The 25,227-nt window shown below is 31.2% G+C and overlaps 1 protein-coding gene across 1 annotated transcript in view; it reads right to left on the reverse strand.

The window, feature by feature from the left end:
* Positions 1-1,306: 1,306 nt before the first annotated feature.
* LOC142320051 (dynamin-like GTPase OPA1, mitochondrial) overlaps positions 1,307-25,227 on the reverse strand; it is a 70,704-nt gene continuing 46,783 nt past the window's right edge. The window contains exons 10-14 of the mRNA XM_075357729.1: positions 24,011-24,169; positions 17,843-18,030; positions 10,050-10,267; positions 7,584-7,703; positions 1,307-1,459 (exon numbers count right to left, since the gene is read on the reverse strand). Coding sequence (XP_075213844.1) covers positions 1,307-1,459; positions 7,584-7,703; positions 10,050-10,267; positions 17,843-18,030; positions 24,011-24,169 — 838 coding nt within the window. The remainder of the gene's footprint in view (positions 1,460-7,583; positions 7,704-10,049; positions 10,268-17,842; positions 18,031-24,010; positions 24,170-25,227) is intronic.

The following is a 25,227-nucleotide window of genomic DNA, read 5'->3' on the forward strand; positions in this document are numbered from 1 at the left end:
AATATATCATATTACACTCAAAGAAAGAAAATAAGATGGATTTAAATGAAAGCAGTAATGTGGATATTTTTTTTATCTATTTAAGCAATATGAAGCCTTGAAAGATGAATGAAGTGAAAGACATTTTTAAAAGAAAGATTACATGGTTATTTAGACAATCTGAAAATTGTTTTGTTAATTGTCACCATTCATTAGAACCGGATTAATGTTGCATAATTATATGTAGACTGAAGTCATTCTGATATTCAAAATATTTTCATGCAAAACTTCAAAAAAAAAGTACGAAAAGTTGAAATAAAAAAATATTCCCATATTCCAGACAGCCTCAGCTTTTAATTAATAATAAGTTCCCAATAATTTCTTTATATTCCTTTTCTTATGTTTATCAAGACACGTATATTTCTCATTTTTTCCATTTGTTACATGCAGCTTCTTATCATGCAATGACTTTGGCTTTTTGTTCGCCTGTCTTTATTTTAATTAAAAATAAAAGTAAAATAACAAAAGATTAAACTTTAAAAAATAATAAGAAAAGAATGACTTCAGAAAATGCACATAAAAGTGAAGAATATTTGACTATTCAAGTCTTCTTTAAAGTAGATGCATTGCCTTAAGTTTTAATAAGTTATTTAAGATATTATTATATTAATATTGTTTTTGATTTGTCACCGTCTCCAAAAATCAAAATTTAAATTACAAGTGATTATTAGATAACAAATATTTTGATGGTATTTTTATCACTTTATTATTACTTGTTAATACTTAAAATATTTGTAAATAAGTAAAAAATATGATCATTTTTATAATTTGATGAAAGTATTCACTTAGAATATTTGATAATGATGACAACAAAGTTAGCATTTGATCAAGAGTCTACATGATATGGTTTGATCTCATCACAAATAAATTCAGTTTGTTTGCCCCAATCTATTACTTAATAAGATGCCGAAAATTTCAAAATATATGAAGACTATTTTGGGGATGATCATTTAAAATTATGAAGAGAGACAATGCTCTCTTTGAGCAATGTACCTGTTCAAAGGACCAAGAGATCAAGGATGTGCTTTTGGGCACCCTATATTCCACATCTTGGAATGAGAACTATTTTACAGGCTCTCTTTTATCAAAAAATTTAACTTCATCTCCTATTATAGTTAGAACATAAAAGAATAAAACCAACTTTTCATATTTCATAACATTTCATTAATTAGGAAGTAAGGAACTAAATCAAATGATTTACTAATTGTAGAAAATATAAAAGAGAATTGTCCAGTTATGTTATAATTAACAGAATAAAATAAAATGTTTATAATATACTAACATTATTAGAATATAATATTTTGTCTAACTGAGATTTCACTAAACCATTCTTTTGCTGATCATCTGTGCGATATTTCCAGTACAACCACATTTCTTTTACCCCTGGTCCAACCATATCATATATTTCATCATCAATGCTCTGCAAATAAAAAACACATACACTTGCCAAAGGTTTAAAAATATGATAAAAAAATTGTTACTTTCAAGATCTTACAAATTTTCATAATGGATTCAAAGCTAATTATTACTTAATACGAAAATTACTTGCTCGGTCTTAAATTTATAAACTATGTGGAGTATAAAATTAAAATTTTGCAATTAAGTTAGTGAAAAAGTAACTAGCAATTTTTATGAATATAAAAGTTTTTTAAAAATGTTTTTTAATTAAACACTTTTATGATCGCTGTATTGCATTAGCAAATGAAATGTGTTCAGTTATATTTTTAAATATTAGTTTTCAGTACTTTTTTCCATTAAATTTGGGATACAGTAAAAATTCTATTTTTTCTATAATTAAAAACTAAAAACCACTAAAAAAAAAAGGCTGAACCAAATTTAATAAATACAAAGTTTTAAAAATTTACTTCATAACATTTTTAGTTGCTTTTGTGGCAGTCAGCAGCAAATATTTTCATAAAATAACATAATCGCCCTGATACACTGATGATATCTTGTACAAAGACAAGATAATGTGAACAACTATAAATATACTGAAACAAAATACACAGTGAATTAAACTTTACAGCTGAACCAATAAAATAAACTTATTTTCTTGACTTCATATCTCACATCTCAAAAAGCAATCGACAGCAACACACTCAAAATTTACAGAAACTATCAATAATACTTTCATTTGCAAAATCTCACAATATCCATCACACAAAATACATAATTGTAGAAGTTTAACTGCCGACTATTCAACAAACCCAAGTCACCTGAAAACCAAGTAGAACTCAACACTATGAATTACTTTAATTACAACAAAAGCATTGCTCTCCATGACCCAATTGATGTTAAGAAAACAATAATGACAAATGGTTGTTATACCTCAAATCATCAACAAACTCTCTGCTTTCATAGGCATGATACCTACCTACCTGTGTCACGTGAGGATCACATAGAAACAGACACATAAAATATGAATGACATCCACGATATATTCCTACACATTCATTCATAGCGTTCTGCCGTTAGGGCAGGTTCTGTCACGGCTGCTGCTCTCCACCTTGTCCCTTTGTTAACCTTTGTTTCCACATATATTCCCTTTTCAACAATTTCATCCATTACCTGAAATCTCTTTCAATCCTTCCATTCACCAAGCCTTGTATCACACCCACTAATATCTAGATATCTTCTCATACAATGTCCTAGCCAGTTCCTTTTCCTGTATTCAATCACATTTACCATTTTCCTGTTCTCTATGATTCTCCTTAATACCTCTTCATTTGTTACCCGGTCTTGCCATCTGACAATTATTATTCTATGCCATACCCACATCTCAAAAGCCTCAATTTGTTTTCTGTCTGCCTTTCTCATCATCCACGTTTCAGCTTCATAGAGCATCACACTCCAAATAAAACTAAATAAATAAAAAGGAAAATGCACAGAACAGAAAATACCATTACACTAACTTACATAAACAACGATTCAGAGATAAAAATGTTACATTGCAAGCCTCTAGAACACTAAACAAAACAAAATAAATCATTACCCTCAGAAGACAAATGTAAAAACACAAATTCCTTGGAATATGTCAACTGGATTATTCCTTTTTCAAAATGCTCCACACTAGTCCAACAGGAAATATCTTCAAGGATATAATGAATATTTGAAAACTTTAACAGTGTGCATATTATGCATGTACACATACATGGAAGAAAAGTTTTCAAGTATATAGATGAAGACATGTATATTCAAAAAACAAAAACAAAAAAAAAATTCAGCAATCCACCACAGTATAGAACAAAATAAGTGCTCTTACCTTACTTTTTTCATTTTTATTATTCTCCCTTATAAATCAATAGCGCTTTCGAGGAATTCCTCATCATCAGTCAATTAAAATTAAAATTTCAAAATTACACAATAAAATATCACGTTATTACAATATAAAATATATGTAGTCAAATAATTAAAATCTTTTAAACATCTTTGTGGCTAACCATTAAATACAGCACTGCACTAATTTAATATTAAATTTAACTAATATTGCCAAAAGGGCAGAGAAGTTTGATAATTATGCTCATATCAAAGCTGATAAGTAGCAGCACTTTTGGCAAAATTAGTTAAACTTTATATTAAATAAGTACAGTGCTCTTTATTTAGTAGCTAGCCACAAAGATTTTGAAAAAAAATTTAATTATTTGACTACACATATTTTATATATGGACAATTTAAAAGTTACTAAATTAATATATACCATGGTACAGATTCCCAATTTTTCTTGTTATTCCTCAACAATTTTGATAACCATTGTTTACATAACTTTTAAACTAATCTTTCTTTTGCTAGCTTACAAACAACAATTCTTTATAGTTCCAAATAAGAAATTCTTTCTTTAATTAGTTTATTTACAAAAGTGATCACCATTAGTTTTTATGAACATCCAGTCACCCAATTTCAATTCATTACATTATCTTACCTACTGTACAGTAAATGGTAACGAATTAACAATGAATTTAATTGTAAAGCCTCATTTTTATTTCAATCATAGTTCTTCAGATTAGAATTTCAAAAGTTTTCATTAATATTGATTGTTAAAAACAAGATTTTAAAAAATCTTAAATATTATGTTATTTTACAGATTCATTAAAATATTTTAAATTAATCTTATTCATTCTGATAAGACACACTGCATAAAAAAAAATTTAAAAAAGTATCTGTGAATAGTATTATATTATATGCTTAAAAAATTTCTTTCAATTTAAATTTCATCTATAATTTTAAGATTAAAATAAAATCTTGTCATTTTTAAAATATCTACAAATTTTGTTATGAACTTATACTTTGTTGTTAAGAGTACTGTAAAATGTAAAACATTACAATGTACTAAATATTGTTTATAACACATTTTAAGTTAAAAGCATTATTTACAGTTTGATAAGTGATAATGCAATCCAAAACCTTTTTAATGTTTTTGTAAGTGTGATAACTTTAATTTGTGTTATTCGTAGATCAGATATTTTTTAAATAGAATCTTTCTACCACTCTCAGTTTAAAAGAAAAGACACATTAAAAATCTATAAAAGTTAATATGACTAATGTTATGGGATGTCAAATACTCACATTAAAACTTCTTAACAGCACATGCTCTCCTTTTGTAGGTAGGCCTCAGGTACATCTCAAATTAAAGCCCAAAAGTAATCCGCTTGCATATTAACTCTCCATTTGCCTTTATTAAACAGCTTTCTAACTCTGAAATATTTTGGTGGAAATATTCATCACTTACTGCCCCTAGGTTTGACTGGAAGAAATCCCGATGTGAATGCAAAAAATGAAATTTTAATGACATATTACTCCCATAGATCTGAATGAATTTATCAGTTTACCTACAATAGTCAGGTAATTTTGTGACTTTGAACACCCAGAAAATTTTCACAAATAATCCAAGCAATGAGTTCTACACTGGTCAACATAGAGTTAAACATTTCATTTCTGACTGGTTCCCTAATTTGTGAGTCAACAAAAATCCCTTTTTGATTTTTGCTTATTTTGCTTCTGGAAATTCCATCCTTATGTATTAGAATCCTTGACTGTTCTTCACAGCTTTTCCAAAATTTTTTATTAATCCCAGTTTGATATGAAGAGGAGTAAAAATATATTTTTCCTGGTTTAACTAGAGGCTTGTGAATAATGTTTTTTCACCCGGTCAGTTCTCACATTTCTTCTACTGTTTTACTAAATAATGTTGATTCTTAGCTCGAATGTCCTAGTTACAAATAAAACAACATTATTTTGTACACCCTAACTGCATGCCTAGCAAAAGAGTTACTACTTTTAAATTTCCACACAAGTTCCAACTATGATTTTTATAATTTACTTTTTCAATAACAGTTTTCATAGTATCATATATTTCTTTCCTATCGATTCCATAACAAATTGGTACGAAGGATATTTATTACTATTTTGAAGCAGAACTGCTTTTAAGGCATACTTGGAGGAATCAATGAAAAGGCACTGCTTCTCAGATTCATGAACTTGGCCTAATTGTAACATAAGCTCATCAATATTTGCACAGTAAACAACATAATTTTCTTCAGCAAACTATTGCAAAACCTTTTCTGTCAGCTTTGATAGTAAATACCAACCTTACAATCTTAAGCCTAAAAATTCAGCTTCATGTTTTGATGAGTGTAAATCTCTTGCAGAGTTATTCGACTAACCTTGTGATGTAACATGCGCCTCACTAGATTGTAATTCCGACTGAATCATGAATTTCTTCATCCATAATGTCCACTTCTTCATCACTATATTTTCACATAGCAAGTTTTCAGGAATCTTGGCAACTGGATTCGATTCACTGTGAGGAACAGGTCTGAGTGCAAACAGCAATGAAGAGTACAGCGTGTTTAGACTTCTTAGAAGTTCCAGACGTATTAGTTAAAAAAAAACAACAAAATCGGTTAAGTGATCTTTCCATCCACACCAAACCAGAGGGGGACCAAATGGTAAGGCCTTTTGTGTGTCTTTTGGTCATCATCATCATAAGTCAACCCTACACTTACTACATATAATATGAGGAGCCCATTTCTTTTATCCTGCCCATCAACTTTACAGTCAAAGTACATTTTATAAGCTTTTTTAATTAAAGGTGTAATGTTTTTCTTGTGATTTTATAGCAGCTCACCAGACACTTAACAAAATCTATCCAAATAATTTACACAATTACAAGGCATCATGAGACTTCACTTCTAATCATTCAATATGGTTAGCACACGGACTGAAGAGGTTACAATATTAAAAGCAGTATATTAACAAAGTTAACAAACTTTGTGTTGTTTTGTATTGTACAGAAATTAATGAAGTCTGAAGGATAAGTCTTGTTCATGTATGCTTCAAGAGATATGTCATGATATGTGATGTTTGTTATGACTTAAGTTATTGTTACAGGATTAACAACTGATTAATAGAGTTAAAAATATATACTGAGCGCATAAATATAAAGTAATCATCTAAAATAAAAAAAAACCATTCTGTATAAATCATACATCATATAATATCAACAATTTTTAAATTTTGGAATTTTTTAAATGCAAGGAGGTAGGAAAATTCTGACTTCAGATACATTTTCAGCATTAAAAACATATTGGTTTCACGTATCACACGTTAAGGAACAGAAACTCTGTTTATCACTGTATCATTCTGAAAATTATCTGATGCTAGATACATATCAATTTATACGCATCACAAACATAGGTTTGTTTTTTATTCCTGTTTTGATTTCAGGCTATTATGAAGTGCTTGGGAACGAGTGGATTTCCCAAGGCGTAGTTTGATTACAGGATGGTGACTGCTATCTTACTGCATACAGGTTTATTTTTTGGAATCTGGTCCCTAGGATCCACTGCCCTCTCCATTTTTTAAGTTTTTCTCTTTAAGTTTCAAGATAATCAATAATTTCTCACTCATACCCACAGGCAGACAATCTAGTTGGATTTTCTTGTCTTTAACCAAATGGATTCTGCTCTTTTAACAATGCTAATACACCTACCCTTTCTTATTTACAATTATTAGCCAGATGAGCTTCAGACCTGGATTACTGATAATGTTACCACAGGAGAGTACAATTCAATTCTCAGAAGGAATTTTACAACATATAAAACATTGCACTAGCTGAATTACAAAACTGTAATATGAAAAACCTTCTTCAAAGTGTTACCTAAGCATACAAGGAGAATCTCAACAAATATTCTATTCAACTGGCCAATTCAATTATAGTGTAGAATAAGTCACTAAACTTATTAACTAGAAAGTAAGTGTAATCCACCAAAACTATGATCTTAAGACAGGAACACTTGAATCAGCTCTGCAATAGCCTAATACTTCTTTAGACAAAGTAATTTTATTGTCTACTAAGCGAACAAAAATTATTAGCATTGTATTCATGGATCACGTCTGCTACAGTAATGGCAGTAAGAATATTAAATAGGTTAATAAAATACTTTTATGTGATAATAGTGAATCTACGTAACGTCTTAGTTTTCTATTAGCACTTTACCATATTTACAAGCTACGATACAAAAAGAAATTAAATAAATATTTCTTACTTTCAGTTCTTCCTTCATACTATTTTCAAAGAACTTAATAGCAGAATCCCATTGGTATTTCTCTTGAATGGTTTGATCTTCTACAGTGTTCAACTGAATAACTCTTAGTACCTCGTATGCCTGTAATAAACTTCGGATTTATTACTTAATTATTAAGTAATTTGGATACTTACTTAATTATTACTTAATATCATTAACTAGCAAATAATAATATAACTAAAAATAGCTACTTAATAATATTCCCTAGCACTAATATTATTAAGTAATAATTTTCATATAACTATTAATTATTATTAGGATATTAATCCATCATTTAAAAACAAAACTTTTAAATTGATTCAATTTTTTCTTCTACCTGCAAAGCTTCACTAGCTAGAAAATAAATTTTGATAAAATAACATTTAAATATCATCAGAGTAGATTAGTAATGCGGTAATAAGATCAGCTTTATCCAAAAGAAAGTCACCGGGTCAGTCCTTAAGTAACTAGTTAGGAAATGCATTCCAGACAAGTTCAGAGGAAGAACAATTACTACACCAGCTCAAATTTCAGAGTTGTGCATTAATAACTACACTTAATAATAAATCTGAACAGGCTGAGATTAAGTTTCTCACACTGAACCTCAACATTCTGCTATTAATGTATACTGGAAGGGAAGTATTGCAGTATTTGTTAACTTAAATCTACCGTTCAATAATTTAAATTTAATATCATTGCATTTATTAAGTAGTTTATACAGAAGACCCCTGATTTACAACAATTTGCTACAACAACCGACCTTAATTTACTAAAAATAAATGACTGAAGAGTTACGTAAAGAAAATGGACATTCATCATCGCTCATTTGTGATTTCTTTGCTATACTAAAACTGATTGTTTTTATTACCTTCCTTCAACCAAAACTAACTCCTTCCATCCTACTGAACAGACTAATAGCTTTAAAAATTTCACTTTCACTTCAAGCTACATCCCAATTCAGTAAGTTTTAAAGTGAATACAGTTTTACAGTAAAGATTTAAGATTCTACAATATCTATTTTCTTATGCTATCTAATCTGCTTAGTATATCTTTTCATAATATTTATTTCAACAATTAGGCCAGATTTTTCTTACTATGCTTTGATGTTATATTGAATAACATGTAGTTATTATTTAAAATTTTATATTACGATAAATTTATTGTAATTATTCAAGTTCATCTAATAAATTATCAGCACGATAAAGAAAATGAACATATCTCCTTAAGGAAATATGTTTTTACTAATGTAATGATGAAGAAAAAGGAAACCAATTATCTTTTCAACATCAAAGGAAGGCAATTTTTCTAGAATCACACAACATTTTAAAACTAACAGATCGAGGAACAAAATAAATGAAATCGCTATAAAATGTAAATTATCATTTAACTACAAGCAATAATATAAGGAATTATAGTTACATAGATGTTGTCAAAGTAGATAAGAATTCATGAATGTATGATAATGTAACTGAACTGATATTATCAAACATAATCGGCTCATAGCCAGGCAATTATTTCTATAAATACAATGACAAAGTTTCAAATTTTAATTGTAACTGTGAGGGACTTTGCTCTATGTTGCAAAGGATAGTATCGATTTAGAAGGAATCATATTACATTAGATTAAAATACTAGATGCAGCTATAGATAATGGTATTTCAACTGCTAAAGACTATCCTAACACATTAACTAAAGTAATAGAGAAAGAGGAATACTCGACACATTTGAAATTCCAAGCTATTGAAGTACACATGCTACAATAAATGAAGGAAAAAATATACCTGGTTTTAAGGCTCCAACAAATGCGTTTTTATACAGTACAGAACGTAAATGTTCAATTGCATAATATAAGAGTCTACTTTAATCACGTTAAGATAATCACTGAATTGTTCGTTTCAGAAATTTTATGAAATTTGAAATGGACAGAGTCCATTAGTTAACACAAGTTGATTTAATCACTGATGTTGTTCACACTGATTTATATGCAAAAATTCCCTAATGTATAAACTTACACATTTAATAAATTCATGTTTTGTTTGTGCCAGATTGTTTGGCATCACTGAGAAGTTATTTCTAGAATCTGATTGCTGCTCTGTCCATGTAAGTTTTAACATAACTAGTATCTTCAGAATACTGCATCCTTGCTGAATTGTATAACCAATATATGGATGACATTCATCAAATTATCAACTCTGGTTAAGACGCTACAATAATGCTTATAAACTGAAATGTTGTTTACTTTCTAAATAGCAATTTTCAATTTACTTGTATAAATTATACATTAATTCTTCTAAATGACTTTATTAGCGATGAATGAATGATAAGCTGAGTGTATGGAATCTTTTCATATACAGAACTGAAAAACTCAAACATGATACGTATTTACTTTGTATTTTGCTTTGGTACGATTTAATTCTAATCAATATTTTAAATTGTAATATTAAGTACCTTTGGTTCCCAGACATGCCTGTTAATTGTTTCTTTAATAACAAAACTTTTCAGAACATCAAATATATCATCACGACTTTTATCCTGTTGGCTATCATCAACTACAAACTGTGAAAATTTTTCCTGCAATATTTCCCAGCCGATTTCGATTGACTGTTCAGGAAGTAGCTGATTTGCCCAGTCACGCAACTTTATATCAATACTGGTGTTAAACATCTCTGTAAAATTTAAAAACACAATTGCCGAACATTTATTAAATCAAGAAACTTATACAATTTAACAATTAAATTAAAAAGTTAGACTCATTAAAAAGTAATTCAATAAATAATGTTTATACGAAATGAAATAAAAGAGTCAATTTTAAGGAATGTTATAAATCTTATCCCCCTCTATGAATCATGAGACCTTGCCGATGATGGGGGCTTGAGTGCTCAGTGATACAAAGTAGTTAGACCAAAGGTGAAACCATGTCGAAGTGATATCTGTTGAGAGCCAGACTAAGAAATGATTCCTGAAATTGGGCAGCAGCTCTTTTAGTAGCTGTTAAGGGCACAGGTCAGGAAGACTTAAACGGCCATATCAACAACACTCAATCTTCTGAGTAATGCAGAGCTGAAAGCAATGAAAAACTACAGCTGTTTTTTTCCAAGGAAATGTAACTCTCTGCATTTTCATGTAACAAAGATGGAGGCGCCTTCCTTGATAAAATAATCTGCAGGTAAACTAATCCCCCTTTGGATCTCCGGGTGGGGACTGCTAAGCAAGCGGTCACCAGAAAATTAAAAAATATCATTCAATGAGTCAGAGCGTGGAATGTTAAAAGTCTAAAAAAAAATGGTAGGTTAGAAAATTTAAAGGGGTCGGTTAAATGTAGATGTAGTAGGAATTAGCAAGATTTAGTATGAAGAGGAAAACAACTTTTGGTCAGGTGATTTTAGAATAATTAACTTGGCATCAAATAAAGAGCAGGCAAGAGTAGGTTTCATAGTGAACAAGAAGATATGGAAGTGAGTAGAGTATTTCAAAAAGCAGAGCAATAGAGCAATAGAATCATTGTAATAAGGATGAAATCAAAACCTAAGCTAACAACAATTGTTAACGTCTATATGCCTACAATTGCCCATGATGATGATGATGAGGTACAGTATGTATATGAGAAATTGATGAAGTAATTAAACACATAAAAGGGGATGAAAATTTAATAAGAGCTGGAGATTGGAATGCAAGCATAGGAAAAGGCAAGGAAGGAAATAATGTGGTTGAATATGGATTGCGCAAAAAAAAATGAAAGAGGGGACCGACTTATTGAGTTTTGAATGAAGTATAACTCATTCAAAACACCCAGTTTAAAAATCATAACAGAAGAATATACATATAGAAAAAGCCAGGCGATAATGCAAGATATAAGATATATCACATAATTAACCAAAGATTTATAAATCAACTTGTCGACTGCTAAGTACATCTAGGAGCAGACATCGATGGCAACCATAATTGAGTGATAATAAAATATAGATTGGGGTTTAAAACTTGAAGAATAGGTGTCAGATGAATTGGTGGAATTTAGAGAAGCTTGAGGAAGAGGAGGTTAAGAAGACTTTTGAGGAGTACATTGCAAGAGGTCTGAGTAAAAAAGATAAGGTTGAAAATATAGAAGAATGGGAGAATGTTAAAAAGGACATTTTTAAATCAGCAGAAATGAACTTAGACAGAACAAAGAGAACTGGTAGAAAACTTTGGATACAGAAGCCATTTTGCAGCTGATGGATGGAAATAGAAAGTATAAGAATGCTAGTGATGAAGAAGGTAAAAGAACTTTCAACAACTAAGAAATACTATAAACAGGAAGTACAAATTAGTTAAAGAAGAGTGGATTAAAAAAAAGTGTACAGAAGTGGAAAGAGAATCGGTAAAATAGACAGATTATACAGTAAAGTTAAGGAGAATTTTGTGGTACATAAGTTAAAATCTAATACTGTGTTAAATTAAGGTGGTATTTATAATACGAAAGAAAAGGTAAATAGGTGGATGGATTCTATTGAAGAGTTGTACAGAGGAAATGAATTAGAAACTGGTGTTTTAGAGGAAGAAGAAGAAGTCAAAGAGGATGAAAAGGGAGCTACTATACTGAGATCTGAATTTAATACGAGCATTAAAGGATATGAATGGGAGAAAAACTACTGGGATAGACGGGATACCTGTAGAATTACTGCACAGTGCAGGTGAGGAAGCGATAGATAGATTATACAAACAGGTGTGTAATATTTACGAAAAAGGGGAGGTTCTGTCAGACTTCAAAAAGAGCGTTATTGTCATGATACCAAAGAAAGCAAGAGCAGATAAATGTGAATAATACAGAACTATTACTTTAACTAGTCATGCATCAAAAATTTTAACTAGAATTCTTTCAGAAGAATTGAGAGGAGAGAGGAAGAAGTGTTAGGAGAAAACCAATTTGGTTTCAGGAAAAGTATAGAAATGAAGGAAGCAATTTTAGCGCTCAGATTAATAGTAGAAAAAAGATTAAAGAAAAATAAACCAATAGACATGGCATTTATAGACTTAGAAAAGGCATTTGATAATAGTCTGGAATAAAATTTTCAGCATTTTAAAAAATTTAGAGTTTAAGTATAGAGAGAAAAAAACAATTGTTAACATTTACAGGAACCAAACTGCAACAGTAGTAGATGAAGAGCATAATAAGCAGTAATAAGAAAGGCAGTCAGACAAGCATATTCCCTATCCCTATTACTTTTTAATCTTTACAAAGAAATAGCAGTTAATAATGTTAAAGAACAGTGGATGTTAAAGATGCTAGGATTTCCTGATGATATAGTAATTCTAGCTGAGAGTAAAAAAGATTTAGAAGTAATAAATGCCATGAATGAAATCCTAAGCCAAATATCACAGGCCAAACAAGCTTTCAGTCAGAAATATAATTTGCTTATATCAAAAATGAATTTAAACATAGGGAAGCATTTTTGAAAGCATATGTTTGGAGCGCAGCTTTATATGGAAGAGAAACATGGACGACCATAGTATCTGAGAAGAAAAAATTAGAATCTTTGAAATGCGGTGCTATAGAAGAATGTTAAAAATCAGATGGATGGATAAAGTGACAAATGAAGAGGTGTTAACAGTAAATTGATCAAGAAAGAAGCATTCGCAAAAATATAGTTAAAAGAAGATGATTTGCATGGCATTTCTTCCACCACCACCCCATTTGATGGCCCTAAAGCATAAGACTGAATGTCTGTGCCACAAACAACTACTTAGCCTCGAATCAGTTTAGTGACCAGTGTCCTAACTAGCTCCAGAGCTAACCTAATTGCGTGAGCGAACTGATGGGACGTGAAGCAAGTGGTGTGTGTGTCACACACCACTCTCTTGTCATATATTCTAAAATGGGTAGGTCAACTACTAAAATATATATGACATTCAATAAATTAAATTTATCTTGTCAAGACAGCAATTTGCTATCATGCCTAAGTCGCTGAATGCTAGCAAGTACCTGTCCACCAAAATTATAGCACTTTAATTGGCTGATGGCCAGACATAACTCTCGGGTCTTCCCACAGCAGCGAAATAGGAGTCTTTCCCTTAAATAAACTACTGATGCCAGTTGGACAAAGCAACGACATCAAGGAACACCCATACGGTCTTGCGGCTCACGCCACATTGACTTGCTGCTTATGAGTGGCCAATTTTCCCCTTACCTCTAAGTTGAGTGCATACTATTAATGCTCTGCGCTGAGCATTCCTTAAATTCTGAGTAAGTGCTCGATTTCTGTCCAAACAGATGCCATGTAAGAGGTCATACTTTCAAAGACACCCTGGTACACCATGTACAAATGACAGCCCGACAGCCTGCAATCATTTCGAGAAATCCTCCTAAGCTATGTGCATCACATTTCGATCACATATCAAGTGCATCGCACAGACGGCATCCATTGCTACTTGCCTAATGTGGTTGCTAAACAGCAACTTCTCATCAAACAAAACACCTAGGTACTTATGAACTCTAACTCGGCTGATTACACAGCCTTTTACTTAATGTGGGGGTTACGACTGTATGATAATTTGTCTACACCCTTGAGAAGCATAAACTTCATCTTGGGCACAGAAATCTTTCAATTTTGCACGTTCATCCAGTCCTCTGCAGTTGACAAAGCTGCCTGCGCCCAGTCTTCTAGCTGCGGTCGTGAATTACCACAAACTAACAGGAGATATTCATCGGTGAAAATCTGGACCGTGACTACTACTGAGAATGTCAGTCTCAGAAATCTGTGAAATACCAGGTTCCACAGCAGGGGGCCGAAGACAGAACCCTGCTGTCACCACGGTAAGTCCCTGTAGTGACAGACTTTTCCACAGCCAGGTGTGCATCTCTAAACAGAGTCGTACAGTTAGACAAATAGTCATGCACTACGGCCTGCAGGGCTAGGGGAACATTGCGGCATTTCAACTCATATAGAACAGAACTCCAACACAAGGAAGGAAATCCTGTCTCAATGTCAATAAAAATTGCCAAAATATATTTACAGTCGGTGCCTTCCACGTCAGCAAGAACATTTAGGATGCAATCTTCAGTGCCAACCCCTTTCATGAAGCCATACTGACCTCGATTTAGAAGTGAGTTCATATCGATGCTTTCCCAGAGCCGTTCCACAACCAGCCTTTTAAGCAACTTGCCGATTACCGGCAAGAGGCTGATGGGTCAATAACTGCTGACCTCACTCGGATCCTTTTCTGATTTTAATAGCACCCTCATCAAAGCCATCTTCCAACATGCTGGTAAGCAACCCCAGCTTAGACACTCCAAGAACAGCCTGCCAAGCAGCTCTATATGACAGGCAGCAGATAGAAAATATGTTGGTCAATCCTTGGTGCCTTTCTCAGTGCCATTCGAGAAACAACTCAGTCTATATCTACAGATTCCACAGCCTGTACGCCAGGGAATGGTATCTCACCTGCCCTAACGCCAACTTCTGCTTTACCCTACGAAGCATCTGGAAACAGAGTATCCAGGTATGCTTGGTAAGTCGCCACAGATGTTAAAATATGTTCATGACCACCAAACCCACATCAAACACTGGACAGCATGTACAATGGCATTGGCCGGTAACATGACTTAGCGAGCTGCCGGGTCTGTGCTACAACTCGCGCACGGGGTCTTGCTAAACTTGTTTTTGGCTTCCTTGATGGCATGAACATACTTAATACGGTCGTACCAGTAGATCCGCAGACCCTCAGCGCACATGTCATCAACAATAATTCTCATTAGGGGGTGACGCTGGTATCTTCTCTTAGTGGACGTAACTCTTGGCGCAGCACGCTACGGTCAGACAACCACCACTTTTTCTTGGGTTTCTGCCTGCGTTTAACAGATGGCTCCCTAGAAGCCACAGTCATAATGGCTCCAGGCACTCTCTGATCAGCAGACTGGCTACTACCTAAGGGTCCGTCCATTGAGCGGGGCCGGCATAAGACCCTATTGCAGCCAGTCTTGATGGTCTGGCCGAATTGTTCAGCCATCAATTCCACATCCTCCATGTGCTCCATGCACTATTCCAATCCCTAAAAGAAAAGCTAAAAGAAGAGACAGTCTTATAAACCACATCCTAACGCATCCTGGAGTAGTCACTTTGTTACTGGAGGGAAAGGTAGATGGGAAAAATATTGCAGGCAGGCAACATTTAGAATATGTAAAACAAATTGTTGGGGCTATAGGATGTAGGGGGTATACCGAAATTCAACGACTGGCAGTAGATAGATAATCTTGGAGAGCTGCATCAAACCAGTCAAATGACTGAAGAAAAAAGAAAAATAAATTTTAATGTAAAATAAAATATACATTGACATGCATGTGCGCTCACACACACACACAACAAAAAACATCAACTTAACCACCAAACACAGTAAGAAAAAACCAAAAAAATAATACCAATAGTCGACTTTCATGGGATCCGACATCATCAGTCAGTACACACAATTCTGCAATTACAACAACAAATAAAAAAAAAACACAATAAAGATTTTAAAAAAATAAACCCTAATAACCACAAAATTTGTGGCAATACTAACACACTGTTTATGACAGTGAAGTTGTGTTATTACAGTTACACAGTTATTGGTATTAGTGTTTTTAGATTTTGTCTTACTGTGTTTTGTGGTTGTTTTTTGAGTTAAACTGGCACAATAGTCAGTACGTAGATGAATTATTTGAATTTTTAGAAAGTTATATATATATATATACATATATCAAAAGCATAAACAAAATTCAGTACAATCCACCAAAGTACAGAATCAATAAGATCTCTTACCTTATCTTATTTTTCTTTTTTATAAATCAAAAGCGCTTTCAAGGAATTTCCTCATCAGTTAATTAAAATTGAAATTTGATTACACATTGAAACGCTAATAAAATATTTAACATAATATTATTCAATACATTACATAATATATGTAGTCAAATAATTAATTAAAATAATTCTTTAATTTTGAAAACATTAAATTTTTTTTTATGTTTGTGGCCAGCCACTAAATGCAGCACTCTAATGTTAGCACAGCACTCTACGAGTATTGTACTTAGTGGCTGGCCACAAATATATATAAAAAAAATATTAAGTTTTTAAAATCAAAAATTTAATTATTTAATTAATTACACTGGTCAATATGACTTTTGTCTCACGAATACCAATAAGTATACTTAATGCAGTTTTTTATCCAGATTTCAAATATGTATTTGGAATTTCTCCATCGCCCACAGTTTTTTTGTTATTTTAATCTTTTAAAACATTTTTTCATCCATTTGTCCATTGACAAGTAACTGCTTCTAGAGCATTGTAAATATGATGGAACCAAATGAGCTCAAAGGGTACTCAAAGGGTAGCGTTGCTACTTATGCAGGTTCAGACGTGTATAGACATGTCTACAGTGAATTATTTCCATAATCACATAGATATTACTAACAGATCAAATTGGTTTTTCCTGAAATCTTAGATTATAGAATCTAGCTAACACGAGAACATGCATGAAATCTTTTGAGTTAATGAAACATTTTTTTTGTCAAATGAATGACATTTATTAAATTATTAGTATTTAAATTATGCCAAATGCAAATAAATTTTGCCACAATGAAGATTATGTAATATAAACAAAACTTAACCAATCAAATAGTATTACCTTCTAAATAATATTGTGTGAATGGCATGAAGATAAAATAATAATAGAATAAAAATACAGCATACATCTATTGATCATCAAGATCAAAAGTCCAAAGATGGAAGTAATTATGAGATCAGGGCTACAACACTAATATTACAACAAAAGCAATTCATATGAATAACAAAAAGGCTATTATTCGGCATACTCAAGTAAACTGAATTCTCTCTAGTGAAAAATTGTTCAGAAAAAATTTACAATAATTGTAAAGCCAAAATAATCAAATAATTTTTTTTTCATTAAATAAAAAAGACGTGAATTATGTTCACTAATGTAGCCTGTAGGTAAGCTGAATTCCCATTACCATAAATTTATAAATTCTTATTAGACCATTTGGTAATAGATTTCTTAAATTAAATTTGACATACAATGACTTTTTTAATCATTTAAAACCCCCATCAAAATTAAGTTTGCCTCATTTTCCAGAATGTATAGAAATAAAACTTTTGAAGAGGTATTTGTGGTATGGCAGGCTCCAAATTATGTACCACCTGAGCAAAGCAAGGAAAAACTGCTCATCACTTTAATATGAGACTTTAGGATAGACATCGGTTCTGTAAAATACTCACTTATGTCATGATTCTCAGCAGATACTAAATAAATATGCTCGAATAGGTAGCTAGAAACTTTCTCCCAAATCTTTTTCACAAGTATTTCTTCCCACTGTCTAACTGTCACTTCTCTTAACTTCATAACTTGATCAAGTATTTCACCACGAGCCTTCTCAAACAACTCATCTCGATCTAACTCCCGCAATCTGTAAAAATTTACAATATATTTTATAATGAATAATGATAAAATATTAGGAAAGATAATTTAATAATTTTATTATGCTAAAACTTATTAGTGATTACTGTAACCACAAAGAATACTCCAATTCTTTTTCCTCAATAACTTCAAGTATTACTAATATTCTGTACAAAAGTCATGGAAGAACAAAACTGTCTACCATCTAAATTCCTACAAAAATAATGACTAACTGCCCATCTATCAAATTTAATATCTATTGTGCCTTGTTTTGTTTTATATGATTGTCAAGAACATGTTATCATCTTGTTAAGATAAACATTATATCCATCCTGCTCCGTTTTAAAAGTTCACGTTTTCTTGTGACTATTGTCAACTAGAATAAAGCAACTGAATGGGATAAATAGTTATACTCGTGCTTTATTTTATTTACATACAGTGAGATATGTAATTTGTGTAATTTACAAAAACACCATTGGGAGTTTTTGAAAAATGACATTAATTTTTCTTTATTTAGAAAAGCTTAATCTTTGAATTATTTATAAATTACTAAAAAGGAAAATTAAATAAGGTAAAATAGTTTAATAGAATTATTTTAATTTCACTGTTATATTAAAAAAAAAATATTAAGGAATAGTTTTGAAAAAATAAGTTGAGAAATATTAAATTTTTTAAGTTGACAGAATTAACAGCTGATCAACAATTTAAATTCAAGTATTAAACATTTGAACAGCTTTGCATGCTTTCAAAATTAACGCACTTTAGCATCACTTCTGAACAATAACGTTCGTTTTCAAATGATGAATATTCAGACACAATTTTTGAAAATACACTAAGATACACAATATGAAGATTGCCGAATAGAAGTATTTCAAATCTGAAAACCTTTGGCTGCAGTATTTCAGTATTTACAAACAATCATGTTCATATTCTATTAAAAAGAATTATTATATAAATAACACAGAAATAGTTTCATCAATTTTATATTCATGAAGAACAAAAAGTAATTTGGCGAGTTCAACAAAGCCTAGAGTTCAATACTAGGCAAATTATTTCAAATTGTACTGATTTGTCATATAATACAGTATGGTGAATTCTTAAAGAAAATCTCTCTATCCCCAATGCTTCCAGGAGCCAATTCTTTCAAAGGATGGAGTTAATAATTCACAAAATAAAAACATTGGAGTTTCAAAAACCCACACAACACAGTGAAGTAGTTTCCAAAATAGATTTATGTTAATTTTTGGAGTGATCTTATTTGAATATTTATTTATAAAGATTATCTAATGGGAAATACATGCCTGAATTTCTTAGAAAATAATTTGTCATCTATTTTAAAAGATGTTCCACTAATGAGGTAAAGAAATGATTTTTCAACATGACACAGTTCTTCTCAATTTTGTCACAAATTTAGAAACTATTTGAATATATGATTTAGAAACAATAGTTTCAGATGAGTGGACCAATTAATAAGCCTGCTAGGTCACCTGACCTAATACCAATGGACTGCTGCTATCTTTGGGGTCATATGAAATCATTAGAATATGAATAAAAAAGAAGAATTGGACAGAAATTTTCAGTGCAGTAAGAAAAACAACCCAGGGAATTTTACACTGAATGGAATACTGTGTAAACAGTGAAGGAGGGGATTTTAAATTATTGCAATATGGTTTTATTTACCTATTTAATTTTGTTTTTAGATATTTTCCAATACTGGAATGATACTTTACTTAGTTTAAAATTCTAACACAGTATTTTTCTCCCATGTTTTGCTATATTTTGTTTTGAAGATAATGTTCGGTTAAGTTACTACATAGGTTTTAACATAATTAGATTCTCTACATATTCTGTTGTAAAATTTTATTTTTTTAATGCCAATAAATAATTTTTTTAAATATTTTCCCCAACCCTAAAAAATTCTATTTTGTGATATTAATTTTCTATGTTTCACAATAATTTAAAAAAATAATTAAATACAGATGTGACATCTATTTTATTAAATTTTTCAAATGAAATTCACCCATCACTTTATGTTTCAAGAATTTCAGTATCATCTTTTTATCTTTAGAGAGAAGAAATTTATTCTTCTGTTTTTTCGGGTTTTTTTTCAAGGAAATATTTCATCTAAACATCTGAGAATAAGTTTATTAATATATAAACAAAATATTTACAAAAACAACTCCAGTAATTGTGAATCAATAATCACTACACCAGAAATAAAATCTATTTTCATTACTTATTAAAAAGTAATTATTTAAAAAAATTAATTGACATAAATAATAAATTAAGAGATTGCTGTAACATGTCTGACAATGGCACTAAGCAAACTATTAAGTATCCCATTATCAAACATGTTACACTGCCACTATTTTTTGTAGTGTTTCTGGTTATTTTAGACAAAGAACTATGTCCAAGTAATTATTAAATCTTTTCATATGCAAAGAAAAATTGGCATGAGGCGTCAGTTTTTAACTAAAAGTGGCATTGAAAGACTTAATGGGGTGGAAAAGTAATAAGTGAAAAATGGGAAAGAAAGGAGGGTGGGAGAGACAGTAGTCAAGTTAAAAAAATATGAGGTGTTCATATTTCAAAACCAGCTGAGTAATCCATTACCTGCAACAGGGTTCCCACTGAATTTTAAGATTTGTTTTTCCTGACCAATTTATTAATAATTTACTGACACTCATATTGTTATGCTATTGAACTTTACTCTGCTAAATATATAGATTTTTTTTTTCAGCCTCCACCAATCCCCACAGCTGCCCAATTCACGCCTTTTTTTTTTATTAATTATTAAATTACACTCATTTTTATTTTTTAATTATTTTTTTATAATATACATTTAAAATTAGGCTATTTTTGTGATAGATTGTTTCAGTAAATTACATAGCAAAGTACAAAAAAACCACAACATTTAATAAGTTTCTTGCATAAAAATGAACTTCAAAATAATTAAAAATAACACAGATAAAAAATAAAAACTGACTACAGCAATTTTTAAAAATAACTGGCTCGCATTTAAGATTGTTAAAATTTTTTACAAAAACTAGCGTACATTATTTTGCAAAGTTAACAAAAAAAACAATATTTAATAAGCTGGTTTGTACAAAAATGCTAAGAAACACAGATTTCAATTTAACAAAGAATATATATATGAACACAACTCAAAGGAAAACTAAAATCACTGTGACTTAAAGTAATATAGATAAAAAAACTAGAACAGAACACCTTATTTTGTACAGAAAACAAATGTTAAAAATTTACTTAAAAAAATATTTTGTCAATATTGTTCTGGCGTATTTTCAGAATGCCATCAAAGTACGGTGCAAGGCCCACTAATAATGACATAAGAGCATTTAGCAGTTCCAAGCTGGAATTTTGATATTATACAACTATAAGGAAACATAATTTTAAATATTGCACTTGAAATAAATTATAAGGATAACTTATTTTTAACAACACTGAGAACCCACATGATCTCTACCATAAGAGACATCGTCTTTATAAAAAAAAGAAGTAATTGTGTTATCATTTTGTGTAAATGAAGTCGAGGATACAAATGTATCATTCGCTGCTGAAATACTATTACCCTGATCAGAAGATCCAGGCAAAGTAGACAGAGATGTATCATAACCACAGTTCTCACAAGTGGTAATCAAAGTTTTGGTCTGCTGAACTGAAGTACCACTAGGAAATAAAAAGGCTTTCAGTGAAGACTGAGAATTCTTATCTTAATTATATCATTATGCTGCTTTCCTTTACTGTGTGAAGTCACTGCCTACCGGCCCATACTGTGCAGTCCAAAATGATTTTTTTACACTCCACAAAAAGCATGATACACATCTCTACCTTTTCTCAACCAACTGAATTGTGGGGGTAAATTTATATCTAACCACAACTCATTAAAGAGAGTCTTTTTAGACGCCATTTAAAAGCAATTAATTACCTGAAATACAAAAAAATTCATGGTGCTTTGAGAAAAATTCTAAGAAAACAGTCAACAACCTTTACATTTTTCAACGGTAACTTTTTGTTAAAATTTCACTAATGAAAAAATTAACTGCAATTTGAAATATTCCTCCTTCAATATAAAAGAATAATTAGGGAATGTAAGTGAACATGACATTTTAATGACTGCTTGAAGCATGTAGTTGCAATGCGCTGGGCAATGGGGTTGCCACTTCCCAACACCGGGAAAGTCCATCAAATATAATTTGGCATTACTTAAAAAATATTTTATTAATAACTTAATCTTAATTCGGTAACAAAAATGTAATTTTTGAAATTTTTCCTATATTTATATTTCCTAACTTTTCCTGTTAATGGGAACCATATGAAAGCACACTAATAAATTTTTCTAACAAAGTGCATAGAAAACCAACTTCAGCACTAGAAATCCACTGAATTTATAATCACACGTGATTCAAATGCATTAACTACTCTCTTCTTAGCATGTCATTAAGGTCATTCAATTATAAACCGGAATTTATTTAGGTAGTTTTATTGATTAGTTAAATGTACAAATAAATTATCTTATTTTTCTACATAGTTTCCTTTAACAGAAATGCATTTTCTCCACAGGACACTTCCCAGTGGATAGGAAGCTACCTACTTTATGATCCCTTCACTAAAAAACAAGGTGGCAGCCCCAACAACCAATTGCACAATTGCACACACAATGCCCAACTGCAGCACTGTCTTCAAATATTTTCCCTTCTACAGCAAACCAAACAAGTGGAAATCACACAGTGACAAGTCTGGACTATGCAGTGGTGTTCAAAAGGGTGTCTTAACAAATTTTAGCAAGTTTTTGAGTCTGTGTTGTTATTGAGAAAGAGGATGATGTGAATCGTTTGCAGATGTAGTTTGTTGCAATAAGCAGCCCTCACATCATCCAACAACAACACACCTCTTGAATACCAAAACACAATTGCCAGAATTTTTCTAGCTGACAAGTTTCTTGGCCTTAATTGGCGCCCCTTCCTACTTTTCCACCACTCCATACTTGTTACCTTGCTTTCTTGCTTTCAAAGCTGCTGACAAATGTCTTTCTGGATATTTCTTGTATCTCAGTGAGAAGATGTGGAACCAACCTTGCCGACACTTTTCTGTATTCAACAGCATATGACAACATTTTGTGCACATTCAACACTTATGCCCACCTCTGATGTAATTTCAGCGACGGTTATGAGGCAATCATCTTCCCACAAGATCACAAACGACCTGAATCTCATCACTGACACTGGTCAACAAACAACTTTCATGACTTTTGTTCTTCACTGTATCACGGTCACTTTGAAACTTCTTGGGCCAATCAAACACTTGAGTTTTTGACAGGGTAGCATCTTTCTTTTCTGTTTAGCCTTCGAAACCATGTAAGGCATTACATTAGAGGATGTTATGAATGAATGTAAATGAAGTTGTCTTGTAGTCTCAGGTTAACCATTCCTGAGATATAGGGTAGCATCTGTGAACTGTACCTGGAGTCTAGTCAAAATTTCAGAGAATTTGACACTTTCATTGGCAAGAAGTGGTATTACAATCTGTTGCGCAACGGATGATAATACCTCTTGCTCAGACATTCTGCTACTGACGAGAAATGTGACCTACAGACATGGCTAGCCGATTGCTCCCCTTTACACATGTCTAACTAACTACATGCAGCGCCCCACCACATTCACTGTTCATCCTTAGTCCATACGGCAAAATTCCAGTTTATATTTAAATGACCCTCATCTAACATTTTTATAATACATATTTGTTTTCAAATTGCTTTTAATAGTACAATGGAAATTTTTTAATATTTTTGCTTATTCAAAGTGATGAAATCTCAAGAGATACAGATAATGTGATGCACTACTGTAATTTAGGTTACAGTCCTAACTATTACTTTTGATAATACCCAAAAAAATAAGGAAGACCGATTCAACAAGTTGACTAATGTGTATCTTTTATTATTAAAACTAATTGGTATTCATTCTTATTCTTACCCAGGATAATTATTTTTCCATTCTGTTTTAAGATTGGCATAAGATATTTTAAATGAAACAGCTTGCTGTTCAACTGTCTTCTTCACCATTTTCCAGAAACAGTCTGCTACAGCTCTACTTAAATTTTTTGTCATCACTTGACTTCTGATAGATATATTTCTGCATAATTTTAAAATAAAAACATAAGTACAATCAACAACATTAACATACTGGAGTATAATATGTTTATATACAAAAACAGCCACTACTGTTAAATAAATTTGAAGTTCACATCTCAGCCTAACATCCTGCTTTTATAAGCAACACCTCATTAACTAGTACTAGGTTTAATTGCCAGTGAGGAACTGGCAATTTTCATTCATCATAAAAGTGCCTGTCCTGACTGACAATGAAAATATCAACATGGTGACAAAGTAGACCTCCACGCCTGTGCTGTCTGTTTCGCAAATTTGTACATAAACTTAATGCCATTTCCCATCATAAATATTTATGAAATAAATTTCAACCAATGATACAACAGTATCATTGAAGGTATCTAAAGAGATATGAACTCTTTTTTGCAATAAAACCTTTCTTAATGATAATTTAACAGTACTACTTTTTTGCAATTTATACTTTTCATATTTGACAAATTTATTAATTATATAGACATGATTATACATGAAATCTCCATGGATTCAAAAATTATGAATTTTTTTTCAAGTAGAATATTTCTGATCAAAAGGATCTGTTTAAGGAAGAGTAATATATTTTTATAATATCCTTTACAAATTATCAACTTAAAACTAGTGTTACTTATTTTTAAAGTAATTAACAATTAGTGATATGTTGTAGATTCAGATTAAAACTAAATTTGGGTAAATTTTGCGTTAAATTTACAATAGAACCCCTGATAATTCACAGTGTAAATAATTTGCTCTACTGAAATGAGTATATGTCCCTACAAATATTGAAAAATAAATTGCTAAAAATGTTTTATAATACTGTGAAAGTAATCTAATAAATTTCAGTAAATTAGCACATTTTGAAATAAAGGATAGAAATTTGACTAAACTATGTTTTATTGTTAAAACTGGTCACAAACAACGTATTTCTACTAAAACGCAAAAAAATGTGGATCTAAATCTCCAAGTATTTAAAAAGCCGTTTTTTGCAGAATTCTCTACAAAACTATTAATTTTATGGAAAACATACAAAATAGTACAAATTTTAACCAC

This window comes from Lycorma delicatula, chromosome 2 (assembly GCF_047948215.1).
Source record: "Lycorma delicatula isolate Av1 chromosome 2, ASM4794821v1, whole genome shotgun sequence".
NCBI classification, from domain to species: Eukaryota; Metazoa; Arthropoda; class Insecta; order Hemiptera; family Fulgoridae; genus Lycorma; species Lycorma delicatula.